Source organism: Nasonia vitripennis, assembly GCF_009193385.2.
Source record: "Nasonia vitripennis strain AsymCx chromosome 3 unlocalized genomic scaffold, Nvit_psr_1.1 chr3_random0007, whole genome shotgun sequence".
NCBI classification, from domain to species: Eukaryota; Metazoa; Arthropoda; class Insecta; order Hymenoptera; family Pteromalidae; genus Nasonia; species Nasonia vitripennis.
The window spans coordinates 2,397,838-2,418,560 of record NW_022279626.1 but is presented as its reverse complement, the minus strand read 5'-3'; the positions used below and the strand labels follow the sequence as shown (position 1 = coordinate 2,418,560).

The 20,723-nt window shown below is 32.3% G+C and overlaps 2 protein-coding genes across 25 annotated transcripts in view; one reads left to right on the top strand and one right to left on the bottom strand.

Annotated features, from left to right (window-relative positions):
• LOC100115618 (Kruppel-like protein 1) overlaps window positions 1-7,189 on the bottom strand; it is a 343,702-nt gene extending 336,513 nt beyond the window's left edge. The window contains exons 1-2 of one of the 5 annotated variants that reach the window (XM_031926015.2): window positions 6,984-7,186; window positions 6,800-6,898 (exon numbers count right to left, since the gene is read on the bottom strand). The gene's annotated coding sequence lies outside the window, so the exon portion shown is untranslated. Of the gene's footprint in view, window positions 1-6,799 lie in introns of all 5 variants that reach the window. The other 4 variants (XR_004227066.2, XR_004227065.2, XR_004227067.2 and 1 more) reach the window with 4 other exon arrangements.
• The window catches only part of LOC107981492, a 113,302-nt gene continuing 93,038 nt past the window's right edge, over window positions 460-20,723 (top strand). Inside the window, exons 1-3 of one of the 20 annotated variants that reach the window (XR_004227070.1) lie at window positions 1,084-1,227; window positions 2,820-3,107; window positions 13,618-13,774. Coding sequence is in view for 4 of the 20 variants with exons in the window: in XM_031926027.1 (XP_031781887.1) it covers window positions 996-1,227; window positions 2,091-2,109 (251 nt within the window). In the remaining 16 variants the exon portion in view is untranslated. Of the gene's footprint in view, window positions 625-735; window positions 1,228-1,577; window positions 1,931-2,010; window positions 2,110-2,819; window positions 3,182-3,289; window positions 4,149-4,221; window positions 5,875-5,920; window positions 6,391-7,155; window positions 7,288-7,368; window positions 7,744-13,617; window positions 13,775-20,723 lie in introns of those variants that run through there. The other 19 variants (XR_004227068.1, XR_004227071.1, XM_031926027.1 and 16 more) reach the window with 19 other exon arrangements.

Genomic DNA, 20,723 nt, shown 5'->3' with positions numbered 1-20,723 from the left:
GCAATATGGGGCTGGGTAAACCACTGCTACCACGAATCCGTTACCCTGTCAAGACAGAACCGGAGTCCTGCGGTTCCCCGACTCCGTGGTACTGAGTTTATCCTCCCCAGTAGAGAGTTCACAAAGGGTTCCACTCGTCGTACTACACAACTCTATCACATTATAGAACCCCACTTGTTCTTAGCATTGCTTACGCTGCCTACTGACCATTGGGTTTGACGCTCGCTAAATTTAAACGCGCGTACAACAGTCAGCTACGTGTTTTGCAGATAACACAAAGTTTGCACTATGTGTTACGGGTCCCAAGACATCAAAATGTCACCGAGGTCAGGACCTTTGACTCTAATGTACATTTGCAAATCTTAAGCGCGATAGGCAGCAGTTTGTGCCCCTCGACGTTCAGTGGATAAACTACACCACCAATCCAGCTGCTTCAGATCTAGCGATGACATGCTCCACCGAGGCTCCGTAGTTTGCGTCCGACGCCTTACGACGCACGTGCCGTTCCTTGGACATCTTGTCAAGTCATTGGCCCCTATTGTTGCACCCAGCTTGACTGTCGTCCTTTCTTGCCTCTCTCTTTGTCCTTGCGGAAGCTGACAGTGGTTGCTGTGTTTGTTTTTCGTGAGCGTATTTTATGTCGCACCAATTGCTTGTTATTTAATCACATACATATATAGTTTTAAATAATTATAATCTTAAATACTTTGAATTTTTTAATTTTTTAGTCATTAACCCCCTGTGAAATGGTCACTTTTTCGCATTCTTAAGATATTACAATTAAGAAATTAATAAGATCAATTATCACAAAACTAATCAACACCCTTTCCATGACAATGCAGCAAAAGATAAGATAACCCAACTACAATTAGAAAACAATAAAGAGATTATAATACAAACACGGTATTAAGAATATCAGAATATATTCAATAATTGATTAAAACAGAATAGAAACGAGAAACATCAACATAACGGGAAGTATAAACAAAATTCGAATGAAAATAAATAAAATCATAATGTACATTATGCAACAAGGGACTAAAGTCGTTGATTATTCCCGTAGGTGGGTTTACTGTCCAAGCGAAGCATGCGTAGTATCACCCGAGGGAATAATCGACATTACATTCGTGTTGCATATAGTGCTTTATTCACGACTGAACTGTGTAGTCACTTTATTTCTTGAAAAATGGGACCTACTCAGCTATCGGCATTTTAATAAAAATATACGTTTGTTATTATTTTCTATTTATTCTATTATACTTATTTCATATGTGATAAAACAAAATAACAATCATTTTGATAATTTATACAAAATAAATAAATTTTTATACTTTTTAACATTTTTTCAAAATAAAGTTCATTTCCCGCAAATTAACTTTATTCCCGCATTTTGCAGGAATAAAGAATTTATTTCTCGCATTTTACGGAAATAAAGTTCTTTGCGGGGAAAAAATATGAGGGAATAAAATGCTACTTTAGTCCTGATTTTTAGGGAATAAAGTGGCTATTATAGTTCAGTCGTGAATAAAAAAAATTTTCTCCCGTAATTGCGGGACAAAAAAAATTCATTGGCACGTAGCTTCCTTTAAGATTATATATTGCTTTAATATCAGAATTGTTTTTACTTTACATACCATTCTTCAAAGTTTTTGTACTTTTTGACATTCGTCACGATAACGCTCGCTAATTGCCAAAGAGAAACAAACAGAAGGACTGCGAATCTGCTTCATGAAAGGACTTGGAATTAAATTAGTCTATATAGTTATAATAACTTTCAATAATCATGATTTTTTAAGAAAAGCTCACCATTTAGTTGCCGAGTTATAATGGTTAGGATAGTTTGCGGAACGCGTCTAAAATCACTAGTAATCGAAAAATCGACATGAAAAAACTCACATGCGTAACTGAAAATCTTGTTTTTTACGAATCGGTAAAATAAAAACAAAAAAAAAGACTTAAGTTTAGATTAAAATCCATTAAATAGAAGCTAAGATCTAAGCGATGATCCAGTTTTCAGTTATATAGAGTATACAGGGTGAAAACAAATTTTGAAGCCTAATATCTTTTAAACTAACTAGCTTCATAAACAGCCCAACGAAAGTTATCAAGGTACTATATAATGCTAACTAAATCTAAAATTTAAACTTGATTATTGCCTTTTTACTCTAGTTATCGCGTCACAGAAAAATGACTTTTTTCAGTTTTTCATGTTTTTCTCAGGATCTGTCCCATGAAATGACTTTGAATTAAAGTGGCGTATAGTCCTAATAACCTTCAATAATCATATTTTTTTAGAAAGGTTCGACATTTAGTTTTAGAGTTAAAACGATTTAAAAAAATTGCGCTTCATGGTGTATAACAAAAGTATGACAATGATAGTATAAATTTTCGGCGGTAAAAACATAGGTAATTTTATTCTCTTTCAGGTACATATTAAGTAATTCACTTTTATTAACTTCTTCAATAACTTTATTAAAAAAAAAAAACTGAAATCTCAAAACTAAAAAATCATCATAGAAAAAAAATGCGTCCACAAAATGTGAAAACGGACTTTTCTTCACTATGCACTAGTAAAAACAAAGAAAAGGAGACTTGGTGGGTTAAAATCTACTGAGTAGAAGCTGAGATACAGGCGTATACGGACGAACACACACACACATCCGTACGGACATTTTCTAAAAACATTATTTTTCGACTACATATACATCAAAACACACTTCCTACATGTTTTTACACAAACTCCAAAAATTACAAGGCTTCCTTAAGAATGAAGTAAAATATATGAGAAAATAAAAAGCTACTTTAGTCCCGCTTTGCAGGAAATAAAGTAGCTATTATAGATAAGCTGTGAATAAAAGAATATAAAACACGATAGTAAGAAACCAAAATTTTAAAATGGAACGAAAACGCAATAGCGCAAAATAATTAAATACATGTTGTTTGAGTATGTATAGAAGACCAACATACACCGACACAGTGAAGCAGAGGAAAGAGGCAAAGAAATACTAAGCTAGGCATATCGACATGCACGCATACAGCTGAAAGGAAATACACGAGAAAGGATGGAGCCGGACAGCAATACGTACACACGCCACACGAAGAGAAATGTATCACGAAATATTCCTATAATTTTCATCAAAAACTCTCTGGTAGAAAATTAACGGTTGAAATTCGTTAAAAAGTTAAGTTTAATTGGTCAATTTTATCAAATTTTAATGTAAAAGAATTAATTAAAATATTGCTAATATGTTAGTTATTTGTATCTATAATACCACATCAGTATTATTATTAAGTTAAAAATCATTTTTCCCTTTTTTTGACATTAAAACGTATATATGTCTTATTACGAATGATTGGATTTTTTACGATTGTAACGTATTTTTCTGCAATTTTTGGATTGTAACAGTCATTTGACAAATTTCAAGCAAAAGTTTCGTTTTATCATGAGTTAATGCGTCATATCTATGCATTTATAACGGTTAAACGCTTATTTAGTTAAATCGTTAACCACAACTTAGGTAAGTGTCTTAAAACGTAGCTTATTAACCGTTAACATTTCTACCAGGGGTACTATACTGTAAAGTAAGAAGGAGACAAACTCGACTTATAGTAAATTTTAGTATGCGGTAGAGTAAAATTTCAGATCACCAAATTTTACTATACTATATATAGCAATTTTTACTGTACCGCATATCAAAGTTTATGGATAATTAATCTTTTTAAAAATATTTTTGGCCCTTTTATTTTGTCGTCTATTGGTGCTAATTCTCTTACTTGTGTTTGTTGGGTGTTGCATGAAAATTTTTATTGATTTATTTGTTACATTTATCTCGAAGTTGCATCGCATAGAATTTCATGATAACCTAATTTACTTACATTGCAAGCTGATTATTACACATGTCGCATCGCTAAACTAATCGTATTGATATTTATATATAATGTTCTGATCTGGAAGTTCATTATATACTAACCGAACAGTTTTTCGTCACTTGCGAGTGGGGTTTACGAGTCGCCCCTTAGCGGTAGTAAGTGATTAGGCGAATTTCTATCGTCGGGTTAAGTTACGGCGAATTTTTTAGCTCTTTTGGTAATTTTTTTTACCGACGGAACACAGCAAGTCAAAGCGAAGTGCAATTTTCACTATACTGGTATAGCAATTTTTGATGAATGATGTATAGTAAATTTTCACAAACATTCAAACATACTTAATTTTCTGCATAGGTTGAGTTTCTCTCCCGATTAGGAGAAAGTATAGTAATTTTTAGTGATATATTTCTCTCCGTGCAATAAGCAGACGGCAGCACTGCACGAAAAACGCTACGCACTACAAACAGCCACATTTACGATGAACTTAGAGCATATTCGACAATTGATTACTTAACACTGCTTTTGTTGTATATTTTCTTGATCTTAATATTGTATTTTATCTCTTATTGATTTAATGTATCAAATAATCAAGCCAAAGGGTATAAAATTAAATTTTAAATATAGTGAAATTAAAATAATCGGTATGTTTACCCATAACTATGACTGACTAAAAAAAAAGAGAATCGGGAAGACAAAAAATTAAATTATTTTCGTAAAATTAATTTTCAAACTTAATTTGCTTAATAAATAGGTTATTAAACTAATTCAAAGGATAATAGGTGGCGGCGCTTCCGACGGCACAGTGTATAAAACTTATACTTACCATTGGGGCGCTACTGATTAGCTTTTAATAGCAATTGACACGCCTTATTGATGATACGTTGGAAAGCAGGTATACTAAAACACTTCAGAGCTAATCTTTGCAATTTTTATCAAAAAATTTAACATGAGATATCATTGTTAATAAATATTACAAAAATTAACTCTGAAGTGATTTAGTACACTTACTTTCTGATGTATTATCCGTATGGTACTAGCACCAATAAGGCGTGTCAATTTCCATTTAAAACTAATTTACTATATTTTTTGATTTATAAATAATTTTGGCTCGGAAATGAGATGTTGGCGTGAGATCATTACAAGAGATCTAATGTGAGATCTCACTTAAGATATCATGTGAGATTTTGCTATAGGGAACACTATATCAAGCTGTGACAAATTGTGCCAAGTCATGCCATGTTATGTCCGGTTGTGCCCTACTATTTTAAATTGTGCCAATTTATGCCAGACTGTGCCAGAAATCCTACATAACTCGTAAAGAATATTTTCATCATTTTGTGTGATATATATTGTGCCATACTGTGCCACGCTTAGCTGAACTGTATCGAAATGTGCTAAACTGTGCTAAATCGTGCGATACACCCGAAATGGTATAAGTGGGGCACAAGGTGGCACAATTTGGCACAGTGTCGCACATTGTGGCACTATGTGGCGCATACTATGGCACAGTGTCGCATATTGTGGCACTATGTGGCGCATACTATGGCACAATTTTTATCTTCACTAGGAAGATGAGTTCTCGCTATATTTACAAGTAAACGCTTCGCATGCATTTAATTGCATTTTCCACCCGCTGCATAAAAAAATAACGTTCGATGCACATACAAAAAGTTGACTCTACACTCAGGAGATCTCTACTCTCGTTTAGCTGGGGCGGCGAACCTCCCACTAGTACCAAAATATTTTAAGATAGAGTTCATGTGAGATTCCGCACCGTGGTTTAATATTTTATTATAGATTTTGCTAACTTTGAAACATTTCTAAATATTCTGGCACACTTCCGCCACCTTTACCCTGCTGAAAAAAACTCACGTAAAAACCCATGCGAGTACTCACGTGAATACTTACGTGAGTTTTTTTAGCAGGTTGGCGCACTTTTGCATATTATAGCGAGCCTAATCGTTTTCACTAACCTAATCAAGAGAATAATAGAAGTAAAATAGTCAGGTTTGAGAAAAAATAATTTATGTATAAAAGAGTGAAGTCGGAAATTCTTGCAGGTGGTTTTGTACCGCCCAAGCAAAGCAAGGGCAAATCACTCAAGGGGATACTCGACTTTACTCTCGTATTTTATATAGAACATTATTGACGACTTAATTACGTAGGCACTTTAGTGACTTAAAAAAATAGACTATTGTTGTATTAGTAGAAAATTTGAAAATTAAAAAATTCATAACAATTAAAAAATTAATAAGAGTTTGTATATTTCAAGCTTATTAATCCTGATACGAAGGCAATAAAGTACTTTATTTCCACAAACGCGGAAGAAAAATATATGAGAAAATAAAAAGCTACTTTGCATAATTATAGTCTGTGCAATTTTTTATTTGAAACGTATTATTAAAATATTTTACTCTGAAAGTAAAATAATTCAACATTATATAAAAATATTATAGATTTTCTTGTTATATGGTCATAGTTTATTTAGAGTACAAAATCGAACTTATCAGTCGTATTTCAATGGTTTGTGAATTTTATAACATTTGTCAAAATAAGTAAAACGTTATTTCATGTATGCATCTAATAAAAAGTCTTAGCCCTATTTTAACTTAGATTACATACATTTAAATGGTTTCAAAAAGTATATGAATTAAAGAAACCTTTATCAGGTGCCGCCACGCGCAGCTAAACTTTGCTTAAAGAACGTTAACCTCGACAAGGTTCACAAATAACATAAACTGGCGATATAGTTCTTTAAAAAAGAATAATAACTCATATATTAATCTCTACAAAACATGCAATTTTGTAAAATTAAGAAAAATGTAATGCATACATTTTAAATGCAAATGAAAGCTATAATAATTTAACTCGTGAACTCAAACTTAAAACAAAAATTAAGCATATATCAAAAAATACAATATATTTTCGATACCTTGTTGATACACAATTTAGAAACTAAATTTCGTTACTGTTTTATGTTTTGAAAAGTGATTAAAGGTGCCTTATCACCAGCTTTACATTTGCAGTATCACTATATTTAAATTAAATAATTTAAATCTTTATGTCACACAAATTGAAATAAATTTTTTATATCCTTGTTGTACATAGTTTCTTACACTCTGATAATTCCATTCATAAAAATGATCTTTCATAAGTTCATTGCTTTATAGATGATTTCAATCAATAAATACTGTTGAATTATCATTTTTCGTTAAAGTAATTTTTAAATCGCTAGCAAAACTAAGCAAATTAGCAAAAAATTTTAAGATCTTTCCCGCTCATAATAATGCTCACTTCCCTTTCGTTCGTTCGTACACCCGAGAACGGCTGTCGGCAATGAACGCTGAAAGCCATGGTTTTGCACGTGGAGGTTTTAGTCATGGTTTCTACTAATATCAAAATCAAATTATTTCCAATACTGTTAATATTGTTCTACCTTATATATTATTTATATTCTATAAAAAAAATGTTCAATCAAAGATAAAATCTTTTTTTTTTCAGGTTATAGTGTTACGGTATACGCGATACCAATCAAATTTTTTGCCAATTTAAATTCATTGGCGGTGTTTTTTAAACAGATATAAATAGAATATTAATCTAAAAATTCTTAATTCTTTTTTTAATGATGTATTTTTACTTAAAATGATTTAATAGTACATCGCGATACAAGTGGCGTAAATAGTCTATTGCGGTACATCGCGATTTAGCACCTAAACGTGGCAAGATAGCAAAACGTCGGTGCTATAAAGGACTTAGTTATGACACAAGTATCTATTTTATAGCACTGGCTAGCATAAATACGCTGTCACGCCTTTTTATGGTGTTATAGCAGTCTATTTGTATACCGTGCGGTTAGCGCTCGAGCATATATTGAGGGTAACAAGCACAGTTGAAAAATAGACTATACTTATGCCACACGGTTAGGCATCCCTTGCAAAAGAAATTTGCAGAGATTCCTGCAAAGAAATCTGCAGAGATCTCTGCAGAAAATTTATCCTCTCTGCAGAAGTGCATTGGCTTATAAATTAATTTGGCTTGAATACTTACTGATGATTAATAAAATGTTAATACCAACAACACATTTATCGTAAAAGTAATGCCAACCCTGTTGAAAAAAATGTGGTCATTAAATGACGTTATAAAATTACGTTATTAAATGACGTTATTTGAGGTCTCACAAATTGGAACAAAAAATAACGTTATTTTATGACGTCATTTTCTGAATATTTTGATTGTATGAAAATTACATATTTGCGTAGTATCTAAAAGTCCTAAATATTTAAAAATTGATAAAAATAAGTGGCCTTACAGGTGCTACCATCCGGATGGTAGCACGGAAAATGGGGGCTAATGCCCAACAAATTAATAATTTTTAATAATTTTAACAAACAACAAATAATTAAATAACAAAATTTTCCAGGCACGTAGCTTCCTCCAAGTAAATTTATAGGTCTAATAAATAAAATATTGTTCTAACATACAGTATCATCTGCTCGCTAATGTCTAAGGCGGTTTTTGATACATAATTTATATACATATATCAGTATGACATGAATTCATAGGGAGGGACTTTAATGACGTGCAACGACACCCCTATAAGAGGAAGCAAAAGTTTTGAGAAAAATCGGTTCTTACATTTTAGCTCTTTACTTGAAAACCAATTGACGAACTCGTTTAAAATTTAAGCAGCAGATAGATTTTTTTATGGTTAATCACCAAATAAAATTTTGAAGCGTTTGACTACATTGTTTTAAAGATATAAGGAATAAAAAAATTTTTTAAAGAAAATTAAAACCTTGATATCTTAAGAACCATAGGGGTTTGAAAGCTGCACAATGAACTTAGCCATAACACATAAAATATCTACTTATTCCCAAAATCTCAAGTGCAATAAGGCCTTTTTACGTCCGTAATCGAGGCACAAAAAAACTTATTTTTTTCAGTTTTCGATTTATTATTGAAAAAATAAGTTGTCGAATCACTTGAAATTTTAATAGGATATAGTTTGGTACATGACCCATTAACATGATTTTTTGTGAGGTTATGATGTTTAGTTTCAGAGATATGAATTTAAAAAAAATTCACCTTTTTCATTTTATCTGCCAAACAAAGCGGTCGATCCCGAGGACCAAACGAGGTAAAGTAGATAGTTTTATTGTCTTTCAAATGCACTTTAGCTAAATTGTTTGTAACAACGGGGTGATTGAAAAAAACGCAAAACAGTGTTTTTCAAAAATCAAAAAATGGCCTTAAAAAAATAGTTGATAAAATAAAAATTAACTGTTTTTCCTGGATTCAGAATCAAACAATAGATATGCATGTCGAATTTTATTGATATTGACGGAGTAGTTCCAGAAATATTACGGTATACATATACACACACACACACACCTTAAAGTATTTTCTAGAAGTTTTGACGAAACTCAAAATTACTATTACAAAGCTTCCTCTAACAGGAAGCAAAATTTTTAATGCCTAAATATTTAAAGGTTAAAAATGTCTGAAAATAGTTGAAAAAAAGAGGCCTAAATCTTATTACCCAAAATTTTTAAGATCATAAATTCTTAAAAATAAAAACTTTTAAGGCCAAAAATTTTTAAGGCCCAAAATTTTGAAAGCCCAATAATTTAATGGCTTAAAATTCTTAAGGCCTAACATTTTTAAGGCCCAAAATTTTGAAGGCCCTAACATTTTAAGGTCCAAAATTTTTTAAGGCCCAAAATTTTTCAAAGCCTAAACTTTTTCATGGTCCATCATTTTTATATAAAAAGATAACGTTATATCTAAAAAAAATGTGACGTAGGACTGGTGGCCCGGAAAACCAGAGAAAATTTGTTCCAATTTAATATAATGTAGGATAGGATAGAATTGTCAAGTTCGACTTTTTTAACATTGCAAACAAACACCTTCTTATTCGTGATTGAGGACACTTTCTGTTAAAGCTACACTTAGACAACTAATTATCACTTCATCTTTCCTGTTCATTCTTAGTTTTAATGCATTTTTGTACAGTAAGACAATCTATAACACATTGCTTAAGGTCTAGTTGGCTGTCGTTTATTTTTTGCACCTTAATCTAAGGAACTTTTTTTGGCAAAGGTTTCGACTTCTTTACAGCAGCTAAGTACGAGAAAGTCTTTTGAGTAGTTTTATTCGAATTTCTTTGTAGCATTTATTACGTCAGATACTCGGCGCACAATATAAAAAATCTCCGTTTTGAGTCGCGAGAGTTTTAAAGAAATATCCCTTCCCACTCTAATGAACAGGTTTAGTTAGTTTGTAGGTCAAAGGGCCTCCGACAAGCGAAGTCCAATCAACCCTCCAAACTTCCAAACAAGTTCTCCCAAAAATATTTGTTATAATGAGTGGCAGCGTTCAAAGCCTGCTCATTACTCAAATTCCCAACCTTTTTTAAATTTACCCTTATAAAAATCTTACTTACTTTTTCAATTGTAGATTGAATCAAATTCAAAGTTTACAAGTTTGTAAACTTCTTCCTTTCATTGATATTTATTAATATTTATGTTGATAGGTAGATTTCCGAAAAATAATTATAAAACACTTATTTATTTATTTATTAACCAGACAAAAAATTACATATTATTTACATAATAGTAAAATTCCCGCAGAGGTAAACGCAGTTACCTGTTCGCGAGGCCGGTATACTTACTAACTATAGTTCCTTATAACTAAAATAAAATCTATTTCAAGATATGTAGTACCTAACTTACACTTTAACAGTTTTACAATATGAAAGATTGATTAATAACGTTTTAATAAAATTTGTATACTGAATACATAGCAATTTATAAATACATTATCAATATGTCTTATTAATTTTATAAAAAGGAATTTTTTTTTTTTATTTACATGTGAAACTTAACCCATTCTCTTAGTTTATAAGTATAATTCTTAGAGCATAAAGTTTTTAGGTTATTTGGCAGATCATTATAAACTCCTATGGCTTTAATATAACTATTCTTATTACTTATAGTCTTAAGTCTCCTAGGTATCTGAATGCTTTTATTCCTAGTTTTGCTTTCTGAATTTAAAAATTTAACTTTTAATGTGATGTACTGGTATATTAGTGATTGATATGCAAATAGTTGCCCAATACTCAATGGATTATCCTGAGCAAAATTATTTTTGTTTATGATTTTCAAAATTCTGTTTTGTAGCCTTTGTAATAGATTGGTAGCAGTAGAGTAAGGACCACCCCAAGCTATTATACCATAATTTATAACACTATGAAAAAATGCATAATATATCATTTTTAAAGTTTTAATTTGCATAAATCTATTAATCTTTCTAAAAATAAATACCATATATTTTAACTTATTTATTAAATACCTGTATATGATTTATCCATTTCATATTATAATCAAAAATAATTCCTAAGTATTTGGTATTTTCAACTCTTTTGATGTCTTTGCCATCAATTTGTATTAAAAAATCTTTAGGTACGCTATCAGAGTAGTTCCCGATAGTCATACAAACTGTTTTGTCAATGTTTAGTAATAGCTTATTTAGTGCAAGCCAGTTAGATACTTTATACAGGTAGTTAGTCATTTTTTCCTCTACTCCTGTCCAAGAACTATCCGTCGAAATAATTGCTGTATCATCCGCATATGATATTATTGAATTTGCAGGCATATTTTGCAAGAGATCATTAACATATATAATAAAAAACAGTGGACCTAAGATAGTACCTTGTGGTACACCCGTAGTAATTGTTTTGGATTCGCTTATACAGTCATTAATTTTTACTCTTTGATTTCTACCTTCCAGATAACTTGTTATAAGTTTGTGTGCCGTGCCTCTGATTCCATAATTGTAAAGTTTATCAAGTAGTATCTTATGATCTACCGTATCAAAAGCTTTCGCAAGATCGAGAAAAGTGATTGCAATCGGGTACTATTGTCTAATTTCTCATAAATAATCTTGGTTATTTCTGCCAGAGCATCTTTCGCACCTCTATTTTTAACAAAACCATATTGATTACTGGATAAAATATTAAATGTACTAATAAAACTCAATATTCTATTATAAATGATTTTTTCGAAGATCTTTGCTACATTGGATATTAAAGATATTGGTCTCTAATTAGTTATATTCCTCTTGTTTCCAGTTTTATGTATCCGTATTATATCAGCATTTTTTAACGCAGTCGGCCATATAGATTTTTCTATGCATATATTTATAATATGTACCAGTGGGTCTACTATGTAATGTGTTAGAGTTTTTAGTGATTTAGAGTTTATGTTGTCTACTACTCCATTCTTTAATTTCATATTTTGAATTATGCCAGTAATTTCAAAGTAATTAGTAGGCGTAATAAAAATAGAATTATTATTTATCTTTGGTAATTTGACGTTTACATTCATTGGTTGCACTATTTGATCACTCAATGTTTTGCCGATGCTACTAAAGTAAGAGTTGAAATGGTTAGCAATATCTGTATGATTATTTATTAAATTTTTCCTATCATCATAAATCTGGTTTATATTTCTATCTTTTTTCGCATTTTTACCTAGTTTTTGTTTGATTACTCTCCACGTGTTTCTGGGATTATCACTATTTTTTACAACCTGATCTCTATCATATATTATTTTTGCTTCTTTAATGACCCTATTTAAAATTTTAATATAATTCCGATATTCTATCTTTAGATTCACATTATTTGGTTCAGTTTTCCATAATTTGTATAGTATTTCTTTTCTTTCGCAAGAATTTAGTATTGCCTTAGTGATCCATTTACTCCTGGGTACTTTGTTATTGTGTTTATTGTTTAATTTCTTTATGAAAGTAGCCCGTTGTACACAATTATTTATTTTTTCTAACAATGTATTCACAGCTACATTAGGATCATGCATTGAGAATACTGTACTCCATTTTTCTCTACTGGCTATGCTACTTAATTTATCATAATTCATTTGGGTTATTGATTCTTCTATATTTTTTTTTTTTCTTAAATTTACTTAATGCTGTAAATAATGGGTAATGATCTGTTACTGTACTTAATAATTTAAAATGTAAAGTGTGTATTGTCTTAGCTTTAGTAAATATATTATCAATGCATGTTCCAGTGTTATTATTCCTATCGGGCGGTCTAGTAATACCTTGAAATCCCGGTAGATAACCATTATCCAGAAAATTGCTCAGAAATTCCTGACTAATATTATCTAGATTTAGTAGGTCAATGTTAAAATCACCTATAATTAAGTGATTATTAGCATATTTCTTGTTATATAGTAATTGTTTTATATTGGTAATAAATTCAATTTTTGGAATGTCATGTGATCTGTATAGTGCTGATATCTCTATATTGCCATTATCAGTTTCAATGATTGAATTAATTATTTTAAGTTTACCTATTTCAATAATTTCAGTACTTTCAATAATGGAATTCTCAATATACATCACTACACCATCCGATTTGTTTATTTTGCTATTATTGTAATATAATTTGTATCCGTTCAGATTAAAATAGTTGCAATAATCTATGATCCAAGTTTCGACGCAAACTATAATACTAGGCTTAGTATTTAAGCTCTCAATAAGTGCTTGCAGTTGTAAAAAATTACCATTAAGGCTACGAATATTTAAGTATAAAATATATTCTTTTTTATATTTCACGTAATTATTGAGAGTGATAAGACTATGAAAAGTATTTTCTGTTTGAATTATATCTTTTTGTACACTGTCAATTAACTCGATGTTTTGCTCCATGATCGTATTACCGTTTTTTAGCTGCGTCGGTTTTCCTTGGGATTGAAAGAATACTGCTGCGTGGTGATAGTGACGTCATGGATTGTGATTTCTGTCTTGCATTTGTTGATTCAGCTCCGGTGTTTTTGTAGATATCTATCTTACCGATGTATCTCTGGATAACTGGAATCAATGGATAGTCAGTAATTGCTATATACTTATTAATTCTGTTTATTAGAACTTGGCAGTGTTGCATCGTTTGCAACATGCTTAGTATCGTACTGTGTTTTGTACGTATTGTTACTGTATAGGCAATTTACGCAGCACATTTCGTTTATCCTGTTACAGTATACACTATTATGAGATCCAGCACATTTCAAACACACCTTTTCATTAAAGCATTTATTTCCATTATGTCCAAACCTACCACAATTGAAACAAGGTTGTAGGTTTAAGTCATCATAAACTCTGTAATTCTGGTATCCTACAAAAATCCTGATTTTGCTTTCTCTAATGTGTTTGTATATTTCAGCAGTAACTTCTAAAATGACACTTTGTAATTTTGTTTTTTTTATTTACGTACATGTGCACAACTGTACATTTACTTTCAAATTTCTTAAAGTTTCTAGTATTTATATCCTCTTCTATAGTTTTTATGTCCATTTGTTCATAGTTATCAAATCCGACTACTTTTAGCCTGGGTTTTTTAACCTCTTCCTTTTCAATAGTACATGTATTGGATAATTTCTTAGTTAGCGATTTTTCGGTATCAATAACACTTGCTTCATTCATGCAGCTAATAATAACTTCACTATCATTCTTGAATATTATAACACACTGTTTAAAAAATAAAAGATTTTTACGAAAGCGATTATATCAGTAGATTACTACCGGAGAGCAAAAATACAATTTCTGTGATGATTGAAGGTGTACGTACTCAAGTACAGAAACGTCTTTTATTGCTTGATTTAAACGACCTATATTCTTCATTTAAGGAATCGCATCTGAACGATATTGTGAATTTTAGTTTATCTGTTAAGCTTCGACCTAGAAATTGTATTCTTGCTGGTGACAAGGGGACTCATTGTGTTTGTGTATGTACAATTCACAGAAACTGTGAAATAATATTGGATGCTACCCTGGTAGAAATCAATATCAGTTTAAAGCTACTACACTACTACCTCGTATTACTAATGGGTCCATTTTTTGACCAGCCATGAAACGCTTTTTCGGACATTTTTTACGTATTTATTGGAGTAAGAATAGGGAGTCATACCGTATTATAAGGAATTTCCAAACTTGTTGAAATAGATTGCATTGTCTAAAGCAAAGCACATGTCATAGCTAGTTGATGGCTAAGAAAGTTCTACGCAAAAAAAAGTCGGGTAAAAAATTTATAAATTAAGGAAATCACGAATATCTTCGTATGTCGTGCTTGTGTAACTCTAATTGACTGTTAAATGTGTAAACCGTTTGGAAATTAATTGATTAAATTGCTTAAGTCTCTCTACAATTAGTGGTAGGACACAAACAAGATGAAAGATTTAAGGTTATGTTTATTCCAACAAATGCTCAAGGAATGGGATAAAAAGCGTTTTATCACAAGTTATATCTAGGCTATTTCTTATAGAAATTTTATAGTTTTCAGCTCATTTTAAATATTCAAATTTCTGCCAGGATATAAATGTAACTGAATTGACATATAATCAAATATGTAATTATAAAGATTGTTCAAGTAAATAATAGTGTATGAAAAACCAACTCCCAATTGTTACCTTAACAATTGCAACAACTATCCTGACATTGCAGACTTTTTTTCGGAATATTTTTTTGATTTGTTAAATAATAACTCAATCTATTAAATACAGTTTGGATCGTGGGTAACTACTGATATATCGACGTTATAAACATAACACTAAAATCAGTTTATTTAGTTAAAGAATTATGTAATAAACGTAAATTTAAAACCTCGCTTTTTTATTGCCAAAGAACGGTCAAATTTTATCGCAGAACAAAAATTGAAAATTTCAAATAATGAATGCCATGTTAGACTTCTCCGAAAATTATGCTCATACAGCACAAAATGTTTCACAAGCATTATATTTTAATAATGACCCATGCACAGTATTGTCTGTCATTTTTTATTACATAGAAGGTGAAGAATAAAAACATAAAAGTATTGTGTTTTTGTCAAAGAGTCTTAAACATGACACCTTGCTGTTTACACAATTCAGAATCAACCAATACAAAGAATTAAAAAAATATGTAAATATTAAAAAAAAAATAATTTACATGACAGATAGGGCAAAGCAATATTTTAATACAAATATCAAATAGCAAATTTATTAAATCATGAAGTAGATTTTAGCATCAAAACTGAGTGGCATTATACTACTACAGCGCATGGAAAAAATTGTTATGATGGCACACGGTAAAAAGTGAGCCTGGGGGGACATCGGCACTCGTGTGCAGAATCAGGAAACCTGAATAATGCCGATACAGCGTATACGCGTGCCATCAGGGCACACAATCGTGCCGAATGAGAACGGTCTAGGCGAAGCCGATGCAGCACAGGTAGCGCAAGAACTGGTGCTGTTTTGGCACCAGTTCTTGCGCTACCTCGTTGATCGTTCGCAGCGTGCATTTTTCCATTTGGTTCGGCGTGTAGCAGCAGAGTTCTAGTTGTGGCTTATTATATATTTGTGATAATTTTGTTTAAAGGTGTATCAGTGATACACTTTTAAATAAAATTATAACAAATATAACAAGCCACAATTCCAAATAGTTACCAGAAAATAGCCTTTCTTGCGCCCCGGATAATTTATTACCTGGCCAAGCGAGCATTATTTTTCTGGCATTAATGAACAGCTTAGCCCGAGATCTTGAATTTAAAAAAAAAATTGTCGAAAATGGCCGCCCCTATCGACAGATACGAGCATTATGCAATAGGGTAAAAATCTTCAAAAATGACGACAAAACGGGAATTTTCGGTTTTTTGTCGGATTTTCTCATTCTAGATGATTTAAAATAGGGTACGATGACTACAAGCAATTAAAAATAGGGTAAAAATCATTTAATCTTTTTTTTTTTTTTAATTTTAAGTTACTTATGTGCCCTGATAATGACATGTTATTCCAAACTTGCAAGCGGCTTTCGTTGTCAAGTGCGATTGGTATATTACACGGTGTAATTTTCTAACCTTCAATGCAGTGAGCCTATATGTATAGCTAACCATTAATACATAATTAAGAAAAATAAATATATTTTTTTCCGTGATGCTGAATAGTTTACATTCTTAGGCCAGGCTGTAGGGATTTAAAACTGCCTTATTGTGACATAATTTGTTGCAGCAAACCGATTGTGTGATCATGTAAGGGATGATAAGCAGTGAAAAGGTATATGTTTTTCACTCGCATTTCCTTTCCTTATTGTTAGTTATTAACAATTTATTGCAAAGAATGCGATTTTGGTATTGTTTTGCTTATAACTTTAAAACTAAAAGAGCTATCAGAATGCCTTAAAAAGATGATTTGTAGATAATAGAAATATCTACAAAATGAGGGGTCGAACGCCTCAATCGGATAATTAAGTCCTGAAATAATTAGGAAAAACCGGAAAATTAGGCATTTTTTCGAAAATTCATACCTCCGTTATTTTTTGAGCTGGAGCGCTAAAATTTCGGGAAAAAGTAGGGATTAGAATGTTCTTCATATGTACAAAAGTTAGGTGATGTCAGACTATTAGTTTGCTTAAAATCGCGATTTAAAGTTTCCGGTGCATCTTTTTCCGGCAGAACCTGTATGCTCTACCGTAAGTCCGATAGAAATTTCAAAAAAAGGGTCGAAAAGTTGACATCGTGCACTACAAAACGTAGATTTCAGTGAGGCGTCGTCCGCATCGACGTCTAACAGAAGCCGTTCTTCCTCTTCTGTCGTTGTATCTTGCTCTTGCTGCCTTTCCATAGTATATATTCGTAATGAGCAGTAAGATAACCCTTGTTGATCTAGATTTTACAATTACATTAGTGTAGTAGTAAGTAGTGTAGTAAAGTGCTTGATATTAAGTTGTTTTGTGTATTCTATTAGTGTTTTATTGACGAATTCTGTGCCGTTGTCGGTTATAAGCACTCGTGGTGTTTCCCAGCGAATTGTTATTACATCGTGTAAAGCGTCCTTAATCGATTTTCCGGTGACTTCTCTTAACGGTTGAATTTCTATCCAGCGGGTGAATAAGTCCTGCATTACTAACAGATAGCGTTTTCCTTTTTTTACTACGTGGCAGCGGGTCCATAATATCGGCTGCTACAACGCTCCAACGGTGTTCGATAATGCGTTAGCCTAGCATTCCCGGTAGTGCGAATTGCTCGGGTTTGCCTTTTTAACACACGTCGCATCAGTTAACATAGTTAACTACGTCGGTCCCTATGAAGAGTAGTACGGTTCAGATTTGCTACGAATACTAGTACGGTTCAGATTTGCCGCGAAGACTAGTACATTTCAGATCTTTCCCATATGAAAAAATCGAATTGTTTTGGAGATAAACAAATAGTTATTTTGGTTAAAACTAATAGAAGTGCAATATTTCGATATTTGAAAAATTTTTAGTAAAACCTTTAATTAGAAGACACAAATTAATATTAAATATCATAACAACTTTTTAAATTTCGAAATTTTTAAAAAATTTTTTGGCAACTTTAAAAATATTGCACTTCTATTAGTTTTAACCAAAATAACTATTTGTTTATCTCCAAAACAATTCGATTTTTTCATGTGGAAAAGATCTGAAATGTACTAATCTTAGCGACAAATCTGAACCGTACTACTCTTCGTAGGGACCGACGACTATATCTTTATACATGCTTGGCCAAAAATAATCTTTTGCTATGCGTGCGTGCGTTTTGTCAATGCTTAAGTGGCCACTCTGGGTGTCATCGTGTGCTTCGAACAATACTCGGTCTCGGTCTTTTAATTTTACTACGAGTTTCCAGATAGATTGATCGCGTTTGATCGTGTCAACCAACGTATCTTCAGTTTTGTGATATAAGATATCCCCGGCAATATGCCAATTATGATATTTCTTAGAGTTTTTTCGTACTTCGTCGATTCTCCCTTTATACCAATCGTCGTTATCGTTATTAAGAGTGTTAACCTCTTCGAGTTGATTTTCGTACATGTGCAATAACGCGTCGGGTACGTAATGCATGGCCCCTTGAGCTAGCCTACCTACGGGTTTTTTAAGTGACTTTAGCCACTGCTGACTGCTATGGTCCGTAATGACTTTAAAGTGTGTATCCTCTATATAACCTTAAAATTTTTCGATCGCCCAGATAACCCCCAGACATTCCAACTCTGTGATCGTGTAATTTTTCTCAGCGTCTGTTGTGGTTCGGCTCGCGTACGCGATAACTCGTTCTTTATCGTCTATGATTTGTGACGCTACCTGGTCCTACGGTGCTTGCGTCGACTTGTATGGTAAAAGGTTTTGATAAATCGGGTCGCATTAATATAGAAGCGGTCATTAAACGTTCTTTAATAGTTTCGAATGCCGTTTGCTATTCTGGTCCCCATTCCAAGTTTGTATCCTTTTTTAATAGACTTGAGATCTGCTGTATTTTGACGCGAAATTATCAATGAATCTGCGGTACCATGATGTAATTCTGATAAAACTCCGTACTTGTTTTAACGTGTTAGGTACGGGGTACTCGATTATAGGTGCGACTTTTTCACTATCGACTTGAAGTCCGTTTTTGTTTACTAGATAGCCAAGATATTTCACTTCGGATTGGCAAAATTTACTATTTTCTTTATTAATTGTTAAGTTAGCGTGTTTATGTTTATCGAAGACAACCTTTAGCCATTTTAGGTGTTCGTCGAACGTTTCTGTGATGATGATTAGATCGTCAAGATATGAAAAAACGTAAGGTTGTAATTCGGGTTCGATTAAGGAATCTACTGCGTTGAAAAATGCCTGGTGAATTAGATAACCCAAATGGTAAAAGTTTAAAGTGTAATAGTCCTTTTCCCGGTACTGCAAATGCTGTAATTTCTTTGCTTTTCTTTTCTAGCGGAATTTGTAAGAAAGCCTGGTTGAGATCTATTGTAGAAATGTATCTCGCAACTCGGAGTTTATCTAATATGGATCCGATTAACGGTAATGGATAGGCATCTTTTTTAACAATCGCGATGATTTTTCGCAGATCAAGGCAGAATCAACGCGTACCGTTCGCTTTTCGAGCCATGTGTACCAATCGCTATTCGATCGTTCGATAATATCCTCGTCAAGCATTTTGTCGACTTCATTAAATAAAATTGTTTTGACTGTCGGTGATACTGGATGAGGTCTTTGTTTTATTGCAGGGTGATTATTCACATCGATAACGGCTTCTATTAGCGAAGTTTTCCCGAGTTTTCCAGATAATTTAGGGATTTCGTTATTTCATAATTCTACGAGAATTTTTTCTTCCGAGGGGCTAAGTTTACGTAAGCCATAACATGCTTCCGCCGTTTCTGACGTTTCTGCGAAACGTTTTTCGAATGTGTACCTATCAAACGGCTTTGAACCGAAGGTGTACGTGAAATTACAAAAGTCAGCAATTATGCCAAAACTGTGTAGCGCGTCTATCCCTAAAATACGGTCCTGATCTAGGCAATCAAGAACTCGTGTTTCGATTACTCGTATTCTATCTTGAAATTTAATTGGTGTGTGTATAATTTCACGTATCTCTTCTGTATAACCTAGCGGCGTCGTGACTCATCCGGTTATATTTTTGTTCACTAATAATGCGTTTTTCGTTGCTATTTTATGGATTTTCAGGCCTATGAACGTTTTACTTGCTCAGCTATCTATCAGAGCTCTTAATTTATTGTCCACTGTGCTGACGGTAGAGTAAAGTAGGTTCAGGGATTTTAAAGTTAAGCTGTATAATTTATCCGTCGTGTAGATATCCTCGTGAATTAAATCGTCTCTTATTAATTTATAGCTTGAATTTTTTATAAGAAATTCGGGCGCTTACGGCTGTCTCGATGTCTTGTAAGTAATCCGTAAATGCAAGCTGTTTTTTTTTCTTCAATAGTTAAGATTTCCCATTGCAAAGGTGTGAATTTTAAATGTGCGAAGTTATTATCTCGAATTTCCGAGTTTTCTCGGTA